This window comes from Acomys minous (assembly GCF_964271855.1).
Source record: "Acomys minous genome assembly, chromosome: 3".
Taxonomy (NCBI): domain Eukaryota; kingdom Metazoa; phylum Chordata; class Mammalia; order Rodentia; family Muridae; genus Acomys; species Acomys minous.
In genome coordinates this window covers 6,886,723-6,899,132 of record NC_140485.1, presented here as the reverse complement: position 1 = coordinate 6,899,132, position 12,410 = coordinate 6,886,723, and the positions used below count along the sequence as shown (strand labels likewise).

Sequence of the window (12,410 nt, the reverse complement as noted above, 5' to 3'; positions counted from 1 at the left end):
TTTACTTTACCATAAAAATTAGGAAGGCTTAAAAATATGACACAGTAGCATAAAGCTTGTTAGCTACTAAAGGAGACCATCTTCAGTGTCTTCTCAGCTGTCCAAATTCAAGGAAGTCTGAGCCATTTGGAGCTCACTTGTCTTGTCTTTGTGACAGACAACATTCTCAGGAAGCTGCTTTTACCTGACAAAGAGGTGCCATAAAGTACGAACTAATATGACAGGGATTTACAGCCCCTTCATTTCTGCAGGCAGCAAAATGCCTGGCAATGAAGATCTGCATGCCATGGAGGTCTGTACTGCCATTTTCAGTAGGAGCCCACTTGCTAATTACACTTCTTACAGACACATGCTGCTTAAAACCATGGTTTTAGCAAAGACACATGGGAGCTCCTCTGTCTGAGGAAAGCAAGACTGAGGCCACCCTTACACAGTGCAGAAGCAAAACCAACCAAGATACTGAGAGAAGCCAATCTCTAAGCACCTGCTGCGACCACACAAACACGGGCATCGCCAAATTGCCATACACAATAACTGTTGCCAAATAGACACAGATGAAGGACTAAAGCAAATAAGTCAACTGTGATTTGGGTTTGAAAGTATATAGGAGGGCTGGGAATATAACTCCGCAGTGGGGATCCTTATCGAGCAGGCCTGCAGCTCCGGGCTCTAACCCCAGCACTGCATAAACCAATGCGTGCTTATAAGCCCAGAGCTTGTGAGGCAACAATGAGGATCAGAGGTTCTGGGTGATCCTGGGCTACACAGAAAACTGAGGTCAGTTTGGGGTGAGTCCCTGCCTCAAAATAAGAAAAAAAAAGAAAAGAATAAAAAGGGATATAAACAGGCAGGCGGGAAAATGGAAGCTCCAATTTCAAGGCCATGATCAATCTGCAAAAGGAAGCCACATTTATACACTTGGGATTTGCTGTGTGCCTTACCTCACCCCTACTACAGGAGCAGAAAAGTACATCCCATCACTGCAGAGTGTTCATACCACAGCACTGATGCTCACACAGGAGCAGAAAGGTACATCCATCACTGCAGAGTGTTCATACCACAGCACTGATGCTCACACAGGAGCAGAAAGGTACATCCCATCACTGCAGAGTGTCCATACCACAGCACTGATGCTCACATGGGAGCAGAAAGGTACACCCCATCACTGCAGAGTGTTCATACCACAGCACTGATGCTCACACGGGAGCAGAAAGGTACACCCCATCACTGCAGAGTGTTCATACCACAGCACTGATGCTCACACGGGAGCAGAAAGGTACACCCCATCACTGCAGAGTGTTCACCACAGCACTGATGCTCTGGGGACCCTGACCTGAAACTCCCTGAGGGGATATGAAATTCCAACTTTATAAAAAAAAGTACTCAAAAATGTTTTCTCTACAAAATAAAAGAATGTGTCACTTACTACACACCTGCTGTTTGCCTTGGGTGTATTTTTTATTTTATACTACACTTGATACCTAGGTTCCATCTCTATGGTAGAAAATGTGGACAGTGTCACTAAGGTTCACCTGGTTTGGCTACCCCAGTACATACTGGCTACAGTGAACAGCTTGCCCTCACCCTGGTCCTTAAGATGGCATCAACTCATCACCATTTAGGGTGACCCGTTCCTACTCATGGTGATTGCTACAGCTAACTACAGCCTGGACCAGTCAGGTGTACTATCTCCCTGACCACAGAAACTGACTAAGAAAATCACCATCACTGAAAAGCTTGGGGCTTTGTGGAGTATCGGAAGCTCAAACTTGAATTCAAACGGTGGATTGAGGAGACACAAAGCTAGCCAGTAACACCAGGCCTGTGGGTAACATAAAACCTCCAAACACACAATCAAGGGGAGTCCCAGACAACCCGATCCCTGATCGAGCCATTCCTACACCCCTTCCTGTTACATTTTTTTTCCTGTGAGCTTCTTTAACACTCTGCAGTATTTAAAATCACTTGGAACTGAGTTTTCAGTTATTTAAAGTAAACACACAAAATGCTCCCTAAGATAAAATGCTCTGTAGGAGAGTCCATGTTACATTTGCATCAAGCTATAAGCTATATATTTTTTATTTGTTAATTTTTATTTTATGTGCATTGGTGTTTTGCCTGCATGAGTAAGGGAGCTGGATCCACTGGAACCGGAGTTACAGACAATTGTGAGCTGCCATGTGGGTGCTGGGAATTGAACCTGCGTCCTCTGGGCCATCTCCCCAGCCCCAAGCCATATAGTTGAATACATACATACATATACATATATATATACACACACATATATATATTATAATATTTTATATGCCCAGTTAGGAAAACAGATGTTATTGGCAGCTAAGTCATATATCAGAGGGTGAAGTCACTAACGTGCCCCACTACCCTGAATGATAGCACCCCAAAGCTGACTGTTCAAGACCCTTCTCAGCACTTTCCCCAGGCAAAGTCAGCTCATGTGAAAGGAACTACACCACCTGCCTCTTACCACACAATGCAGGAAATAAGAGGGTCAATGCAGCCAAGGTCAGCAAAAGGGTAAGTGGCAGATCCAGAGTCAAGGTCATCCATCTAGGAGGATAAAGGACCTTCTCACTCCCAGATTCAATGTGACTTCGCTGCCACCACCCAGCTTCCAACTCACCGCTTTGCTGAAATCAGCTGAGTTAAGTGTGCGCTAAGATGCTGGAACAATGAACTTATCTACTGTGGACTGCCTGTTCCTTAAGATTCTCTGCCAAGTAAACCACAATCCCATAATTCAGCACGCAGTTGAGTACAGGTGTACATAAAGCTCACTCCATATGACCAGGTAATCTTTTCCTCCCTAACTGTGGCAATAAATATGCAGTGAGAACCCATCGGCACACACGTCTCACTGCCAAAGATGAAGAGAAAAGGCTCTCTGTATCCAAAATAATTTATCACACTGTACCAACATTTAACAAGGTGCATTTGACTTATTCTTGGCCTCTTGCTCCATAGATTTTATTCCAAAGCAAGAAGCAGCACACAGCCAGAAAACCTTCATTTGTGAGCAGCTCCTGTGAGGTGAGAGCCACCAAGGAAAACACGGTCAGCCTGGCATTCTTACCCTCAGAGCTTGTCCCCGAAAGAGCTAGCTGCTTCCCCTGACCCTGCCAAGCATGCAGCAGTGCCACCAACCACGTCCCCTATTAATTATTAAGTCTCAGTTACAGAGAACAATGAACTTTGTTTATTGCTTTGCCTTTCATCTAAAAAAAAAAAGTCTCAATAGCAGAAGTTTAGGAATGGGAGCGCACAGTCTGATAGAAATTAACAGCATAATGAGAGGTTGAAAATTTAACAACTGCACACTGCAGAAGTGCAGAAACGTCCTTCTCTCACTTGCTTTAAGATCAAGGAAGAGCCAATGGACAAAATGTGTGAACACATTTTTAAAAAGACAAAGCACTTGGCCCATGGGAGTACTGACAGTGACTGTTGTTCAGAGAGGCACAAGGTCATCTACACTGTTGTGTGGAATAAACAGATTGTTTGTAATAGTCCTCTCTTAAGGCATCTTTACGGCATGGCACTCAACCACCCCTGCCCCTGTGTCCTCCTCCCTTTCAGTTCTCCCTGTTATGAACACCATGGGAACACACAGTTCCAGACCTGTGGGGCTGCCTGAGAAGTCAAAGAGACAAGGAAAACAGACTGGAGCAATACTGATGGGAGGCTGGGGTGGGGGACAAGAAATACTGCCTGTCTCATGCCTGTGGATTTAGGTAGCCTGCTCACAGCTAACTCTGGTATCAGCCACACATAAGCTTTAGATACTGAGTGAGACACCAGCCAATGAGATGCCTGGACACTCTTGTTGCTGGTAGCAATAAAAATCCTGAGATCACCACACAAAGAGCTAACATACTGGTAGAGAGCTATAAAGCCAAATCAGCCGCAGCTGACACAGAGCCAACCACCAAGCATGAGGGTGAAGCCATCTCCAACCCACCACGCCACACACCAGAGCAAGAGAGAGGGCACTAAAGTCCATGGTGTAAGCCTGGGGCACAGAATCATGGGAACTAGCACCTGTCTACCTATGCCAAGAGCTTGTAGTGGAAGTCCTCAAGCTTGTCCTCAAGGATCTCAACACAACCAAGCCTAGCAGTTATCCACTAAGCCCTTCCTGCAGAGGAAGAGTACCAGGGCACTAGATCTTATCATAGAAACATTACAAAATAACACCCCCAGACCCAGTGCATTAATGATCTAGCATGAATGAAAACATGCAGATAGCTTCCGTGTACCATGATCAACTAGACATCACTCCATCGCATCTCCATATAAATGCCTATCACTCTCAACACATTTATGAACCACTTCTCCAGTAACAAACTGCAATATAGCTATGCAGACCTTAGAGCCACCTACCCATTCGTTGTCCAGACCTGAGTGGTCCAAACAGGAACTGGGCTCGGGGGAGGGGGGGGGTTACAGGTGAGAGCATACATAGTCATAAAATGTTTTCTATGTGTCAAGGGCTTCCCAAAGATGGGAGGGGAGAAGAGGCAAGAGAATACACACGAATGCCTGTGTAAAACAATTCAACATAAACTATCCTTAAAAAATTATATTGGAACTAAAAAGTAAGACTTGCTGCTCTTACAGTCTGAGGCCCCACCCAGCATAGAGTTTGGGAACAGGACCAGATATTTAATCAGCATATGTACATCAGGCTGGATCCATAAGAAATCAGAGAATGAGACACAACAATACAATATGAAGGGAACTGTACAGAGGAATGTGCAAAGCCCAGAAGAAGCTGTTCACCTCTAGATGCAGTCCCTGTGAGGCAGGGACTGGCTGCTTTGCTCTGAGGGTGTGCCCACTGCCTAGAACCATATCTAAAAGGTAGAATTTTCCCAACAAATGGGTGCTCAGTGAATAACGAAGGAAGAAGAAATAAACAACTGGAACAGATAAATGGAGGGAAGCGGAGGATCCATTATGAGGATGTTTTCAGAAATGAAATTATTTAACAACACAGGCAGTAGCCCAAGGTTATGAGATTATCAGCACAGGGAGAGGGAGATTACTCATTAAGTTCTACCCCTGATAAAAATCCTTTAAAAAATTTAAAAACAAGTTTGTTTCTTTACAAGTTACAACTCAAAAGAAATGTATCAAGATTAGAAAGGAATGGCCTGCAGGTGACCCGCACAGGGCCTACACCCAATCAGCAGGTGCTGAGCTGGCCTATGTTTTCCCAATGAAAATCAAAGAAGGAGGAACCATGATGGCTGAAATGCCCCCGGGGCCAGTCCTGGATAAATGTGGACGATCACGGTACAGTGTCCAAGCAACCAGTGGGCGCGTGATCGGCTTGGCCATGTCCTGTACAGCAGTGCTTCAATCAATGGTCCCACAGTGGTCCCGCTTGACTATCACGCGGTGATGCTGTAGACAGCTTACTGTTGCTACGATACTGACACTAGGATGGACCTGCCCGACAATGCACCTCTCAGAATGCATTTCCTCCATTACAGAAGGCATGATGGTTCTCTGTACTTTTCAAGCTGCAGAAATAAATGATAACTGATGTGAGCCCGGCCATCAAAAGCTTTAGAATACACGCTTGTTGGTTTGGGTCTCCTTTTGCACAGCGACAACACCACCGCATGGTGTCTGGAGCCATATATGAGACAGCTACTCAGAGCCCCTTGGTCTGGCACATCACAAATCCCAGATGTTTCAATGTCTCAAACTAGAGTTTTGAATCATGGAATAGCTTAGAACAACTCTTGGTAAATTTCGGCAAGTTGATGACCAGAATTTAATTTAATTCTCATACCAAGAACAAGGAAGATACCACCAAAAAAGGAAAAAAGAAGTGTCTTCCCCATGCTTTGTGTAGGTTTTCCAGGAAGCAGAAGGTCCAAGGCCCTGGCCAGGAGAGCCACAGAACCGCTGGAAACTCATCTCACAAACCGACCATGTCGCAGGCCTGCTGAGCAATGCCAGTTATTAGTCTGCTCCAAATCCATCCTCTCTCCAGCTCATGCAAGGAAACTGCAGAGAGCCAGGGAAAAACTCTTTATAGATTGCCATAATCTTGCAGAGACAAACAGCTCAGCTGATTCACTCTGACATAAAACAGAAGTAGCATGCTTCTCTGTGGAATTAAACTCAGAAAACCTTAAGCCAGGAAAAGATCCTGTTTGCATTTTACTATATCCCCTGTTACTTAAGAAGCTATGAAAGAGTAAAGGCCCTCTCCATCAATGTGCTCTCCAACCCAGCCACAAACTCGTGTTCCCCAAATTCTTGTATTCCTCCAGAGAAAAACTAGTAAGCCACCAGCACAACTTAAAATTAAACTATCTGATCTCATCATCATGTGGGCTCAAATATGCCCCAGACACAACATTCAGAACAACAAACACCAACTGGGTATAAAAGATATACAATAATTCCACATAATTAAAATCTTTTTTTTAAGTCAAGTTCCGTTTTTGCAATTAGCACACATTTTAAGGCAACTGCTGGTGTAGGGGGTCTGTGTGAAAGCAACCTACTTATTCTCTGACACAGCTGGATGCCCTGTGTGGGGCAGTGAAAATACAAAATGCAGCCAGACACTGGAGTGATCAAAGACTGTGTCGAGAGCAAGGAAGGTGTGCAGTCTTCAGAAGAGCAGGAAGATTAACCAAAGCTGGAGAGACCCGACCAGAAGCACTGCCTGGTTGTCAGTCCCTGGCTGCAGCAGGCTCCGGACACACAGAGGCCATGTCTCTTCCACCACACTATCTGCCACGCAGCTCCCAGCTCTGTGCTGCAGTCCTAAGTGCCCAGGGTTTATTTTGAAGCACAGGGCTTAAGCAGCTACTTGGAAGTCAGATAACATACCCTGGACATTTTTCTTTAGCCATCTCTAGGACTATGGGACAGAGAAAGAATGAAAAGCTGATGAACCAAAAAATAATAAGAAGAGGAGGAAGGCATGGGGCATTGGGATGAGGAAAGAATTCTCTAATTCCATTTTTGGGTGAAAGTTTGAAAAAAAATTCACCAGCCCTAAAGCATCTGGGTGTTATGATGTGCCAGGCCAGGAAGTGCACTGAGGGGTTCCGAGCAGCTGTTGCATGCATGGCTCCAGACACCATGCAGTGGGCACAGTACTGTGGCTGTGCAAAAGGAGAGCTAAGACAAGTGTGCTCTAAGACTCTTGATGGCCTGGCTTGCAGAAGCTGGATTCATCCTAAGAGGCAGCCCAGTTGCAGATAAAGTCAGCCAACATGCAAATCACATGGAGATGTCGTTCTAAAAGGGGACAGAAAGACAGACTTAAAAAGGAAAGGAGGCGCATACTGCCTGGAGAAGCTGACAGTACACCCAGAGGCTAGGTAGGTACACACTTCACCATCAGACAAGGGTAACCACAGAACAGAAGCCACTTCAGTGTTTAAACCCAATGGACTTCGGTATGAGCACTGGCCACTCCGCTATGGTTACTGTGAGCTGTAACAGAGTTGCTAGGAAGCCTCCAAGGATGGTGAGGTCACCCACGAGCAACAGGAAGCTAGCACTACCACTCGAGCAGCAGACATTCCGAAGGCAGCGTTCCCTGGCAGGACCACGACCTCCGTGGGCTAGTCTAACCGGCAGGACCATGACCTCCGTGGGCTAGTCTAACTGGCAGGACCTGGGGCCACGGAGAAGAGGCATTTGCCACTAGAGAACCTTTCAACCTCCCACAGGCTCAGGGAGCATGGAAGGGGGCATCGTATGGGGGTCAGCCCCACAGCATAGGACAGAGCAGATGGAGCCAAGGGAAAAGAATCCAGGATGGTTCCACCTTTCCCCAATGTGGCAGATATACGTTAGTACTCAAACATGAAGGTACCAACCCATCTCCAGGGCATCTGATTAAAATGCAGATTTGAATGCAAAAAACATGGCATGGGGTGTAAACTCAAGGTTCTCTTGCCTCCCCATCTCACAAACGCTGCTGCTGCTGTCAATCACGAACCACAGTTAGAACGGGTCAGGTTCTAAGTGATCTGAGCTACAGAAGGGTACAATGCAGAGAATCCAGCCACATCCCTCCCAAGAACAAAACTGCAGACTCATACATGAGCTAGGAGAAACGTGCTGCGGAAATCACTGGGCACTAAAGTGCACATAGCAGGAGGTGAAGTTCCTCACCAGGGCCTCACATTTGTACAGATCAAGGCTATCATGGGATAAAGTGTGTGGTCTCAATGTTCATGTCTGTGGCTTGCGGCCCTAGTTCCTCGGAATATGACTGTATCTAGAGACAGAACATTTAATTCAGTTGAAATTAATTAGCTGAGGTTATTAAATTAAAGTGGGGACATTAGGTAGGTCTTAACCCAGTGTGACTACTGCCCTCATGAGAAAAATTGAGGAAGATACAGAGAGGATGACCAGGGATACAAGCACCAAAGGAAAGGTCCTGTGAGGACACGGCAGAGGTGGTGTCTGTGTGCCAAGCAGAAAGGCCAACCCTGCCCGGTATCCATCTTGGAGATGCAGGGATGTGAGGGAAAGAAAACTCTGATGTTTAAACCATCCAGTCTGTGGTGTCTAGCTATGGTGCTCTTGCCAGATTAGTACAACAGGCTCCGCTTTGTTTCTTAATACTAACTTAATCCCATAAGCTTCCACTGAATGTGCTCCCTGAGAAGCAGAGCTGGAGTGGCCAGCTTACAGAATGACAAGCAGACACAGTCCTCGACCAGCTGCAGCTCTTGCCTGTCCGTGGGTCACTCAGTACAGAGAGAGAGAGAGGAAACAGAGAGACAGAGACACCACCTAATCATGAATCAGGTGCAAAGCCAAATGCTCTAAAGTGCAGAGGAAAACAAAATCCATGCTACTGAAAAGTAAGGGTGGGGCAGAGGACTTCAAACAGATTCTGCTAGGGGGACTACGAAAGGGAAGCATCTCTAATGGTGGAACAAGCCCGGCCAAGATTGGTGTTACCGTGAGACTCAACTCCATGTCGCACTTGGGAACAGCATGCCATGCAGTAGTAGGGTGGGTACATATGCCAGCGGAAGTGAGGCACACTCACAGTAGTACAGGCAAAACTGAACCCAAGCCTTTCGGGGAGAAACAAGGGACTCTACACTTTAGAAAATGAGGACCACTTAAGGAGCAAGAAAGGGGATACACGGCGGCACAAAGAACTGCCCCAGATGGTCTGCCTAAGGTTTACCTTCAGCAGCGGCTCTTAACCTGCGTGTCATATCGGACATCCTGCATATTATATACTTACATTACAATTCTAACAGTAGCAAAATGACAATTTTGAAGTATCAATGAAATACTGTTATGCTTGAGGTCACCATAAGATGAGCTGAGTTAAAGGATTGTAGCGCTGGGAAGGTTGAGGACGACCGCTGCAAGAGGACAAGCACACATGCTACATCAGTCACTTTCAGAGTGAGTGACCACATGCCATCATCTCTTACCCTGCGACCTGGGACACAGGGAATCAGCTGGCATCAACCACAATGTCAAGCTAGAAACTAGAACACACTGCAGTAAGAGAAAGGGAACTGAGGCCTGGGGTGCAAGTTCTGAGTTACACAGAGCAAAGCCTGGGGCTCCAGCCACTGTGGCCATGTGCTACCATGTCTGCTGAAAAGAAATGTCAGCATCTTTGATCAGAGCATGCATGTACCCGTGTACACACACATACACACACACACACACACACGCACACGCACACGCACACGCACACGCACACACACACAAATGTCTGTGAGCACACAGAAACAAAAAGTATAGTGGAGAGATACCACAGCAGCAGCAGCGGGAAGTGATGCTTACGCAGTTACTGGTGGAACTCACTGCTGATGCGCCTCTGGCCCTACCAGGTACCCCTTCCACTAATAAGCTAATAATCTGCAAAGGGTTTACTAGCCATGAGATCGCTTGTATTTTAAGTGGGGCTTTAATTCTGCATCTTTTCAAAATTCCTTGTCATAAAAGGTCAAAAGGCCTGAGCTGTGGAGTCTGCTACTGTACCCTTCTGTGGGGCTGCAACCTCAGGAACAAACGCACACGCCTCCTGGAGGTGCCTATTCCACCGTGACTGTTTTGAGATGGGAATGAGATCTCTGCTCAGCTTCATGCACCACTGTCTCTTGACAAAGGCAGGCTGTGCTGTAGCTCAGTGGTAGGGCATTTGCTTAGCATGTCTAAAACTCTGGGTTTAATCCAGAACACTACTGAAATAAATAAGTGAATAAATAAATTCTGAACAAAAGAAGCATGGTACCTCAAAATAGCACGCCTTTCTCCTTGGAAACAGGAGACTGAGGGAGCTCTTGATGCAAAAGCCCTCACTTAACACTGTCATTTGTGCTCCAGTAAAGAAAGTCCCCAGGACCATCAACCCAATTCCACCTACACAGAGGCTGAGCACCACCTCCACCTCAAGGGGGTCTTTCTAACCCCAGAGTAGGGAAGGCTACCTCGCCCACACATATACAAGCGGACATACAACACCGCTGACCCTGGCTCTGTGGGACTGTTGTCAGATAAGGATTCAGTGGCTAATCCAGGATCTCAAGTCTGCCCCCACAAACCAGGAATCAGACATGCTGGCCACTTTCACATACAGGAGAGCCAAGGTCATGGACTGCTGCCACATTTAGCCAAACCCTGTGGAGCTTGGCCAGCCAACATTACATGGAGCTTTGTTTTTATCCTTAGGGCACTTCACTAGACCTCAGAAGCAAACCTCAGCAACAGCCCCAGTGGACTTCTCTTAGACAATAAACCACATGCCATCAAAACACAAGTTCAAGCTCAACTCCAAACCCAGTGCAGTAGGAGTCTTTTTGCCCACCAACAGAGCCAAAGTATAAACAAGGACACTCCTATTTCTCAGCACAGAGCATGAAAAATGGAGACCAGAATCACAGACACCCTTCATAGTAAGTGTTGGCAAAAATGCACATAACAATTACCTGGCCACTGAGACATGGAGAAATTCTATGGGAGTTTAGAAATTCTTGTAATCTGATCATGCTATGCAAGTGTATTCTATAGTGATGTCATGAAATCCATTTTCATTCTCAATATATTGCTTTTATGTTGACTTTAACAAAATTAGAAAGAAAGTGTATTTTCCTTGAATAATAGAATTTTAAATGCACTAAGCCAAAAATGGCGAAACTCCAACAAGTAAAAGCAAATGTCTGGAACATCACAGTAACCTGTGCACGTTCCAACTCCCATCTGTGATGGGTAATAGCAATCACCCATGACCTCAAAAAGGAACCACAAGGCCCATTTGGCCACAGGTACAGTCAGCTTCACTGACCTTACCTTAAGCAAAGCACAGCCACATCTCAGACCAGAGAGAGTGTTACCTACTGAAGCTGGCACAGTGGCACAGCATGACTCAGGCACTTTTCACAGTCCTTACTTTCAAAATATTCTGGGTTTCATTCCACTTGTTTGTCCATTCCTTGGTCAGTTCTTGGACCTGGAGACAAAAACATAAATATATAATGATTTTATTTAAAATTAACAATTTTTTTCTTGAAAGTTTCTAAATGTTTATACCTTACGGAAAGATTAACTAAGCCCCAACCCCTGTCTCTGTGTATGTATATTGTGAGCACATATATAGGTTTTATATATATATATTAATTATATACTTTATTTTCAAGCTAGCTGGTTAGCTCTACTCCTTGAAAGAACTACTACTAAATATAAACCAAACAGCTGGTTTCATCAACAACCTACATTACAGAAAAAGAGAGAGAGAGAAATGTGTCAACTTATAGCGCTATGACCTCCCCTCCACAGCACTTAGAGGAGCTGCCTCTTTGGATTCTGAACCACTCACAACTGCAGGATGGCAAGAGCACATCAGGTGTGTCTATTTTTCCTGGCCACACTTTAGGAAACAGCCGTATACTTTCCTTCTAACTGGACGTGATGATTAAATCACCTTGGATGTTGCACTTTTCTTTTAGGAGATAATTCGCTTTTGTAGCTAATTAATGTGATTTATAAATCTCATCTACCTTTGGGTAAAGGAGAGGGAAAATGCTTCTTTACTTGATTCTTTCAGACACAGCAAAATTCTACTGATAAAGATCAGTTTCTTTTCAGTGGGCTGTAACTCAGGGAAGGAAAAGGCCCCATAGTTGAGTTCAGTACAGTTGGTGAGTGCTTCTCAAAGTAATTAAGCTTCCATTTGGTTCTAGAAAATGTTTTAGATGATCCTCATGATTAATTCACTGAGAAGCAAAAAAAAGTGATACACGAACCAAGAGACCAGAAAAGCATGGAATGAAAAATATGCTGTGTGAAAAAGGAGACAAACGGAAGTAAAACAGTAACTTAGGAAGGGGGCAGCTGACCTCTCGATCACTCTCTGTCACCTGGCTGCCTCC

General features: G+C 45.4%; 1 protein-coding gene across 11 annotated transcripts in view; it reads right to left on the bottom strand.

The window, feature by feature from the left end:
* Positions 1-12,410, bottom strand: part of KIF16B (kinesin family member 16B) — a 266,440-nt gene that overhangs the window by 190,756 nt on the left and 63,274 nt on the right. For all 11 annotated transcript variants that reach the window (XM_084774700.1, XM_084774695.1, XM_084774698.1 and 8 more), the window contains exon 12: positions 11,432-11,491. In XM_084774700.1, coding sequence (XP_084630826.1) covers positions 11,432-11,491 — 60 coding nt within the window. The remainder of the gene's footprint in view (positions 1-11,431; positions 11,492-12,410) is intronic.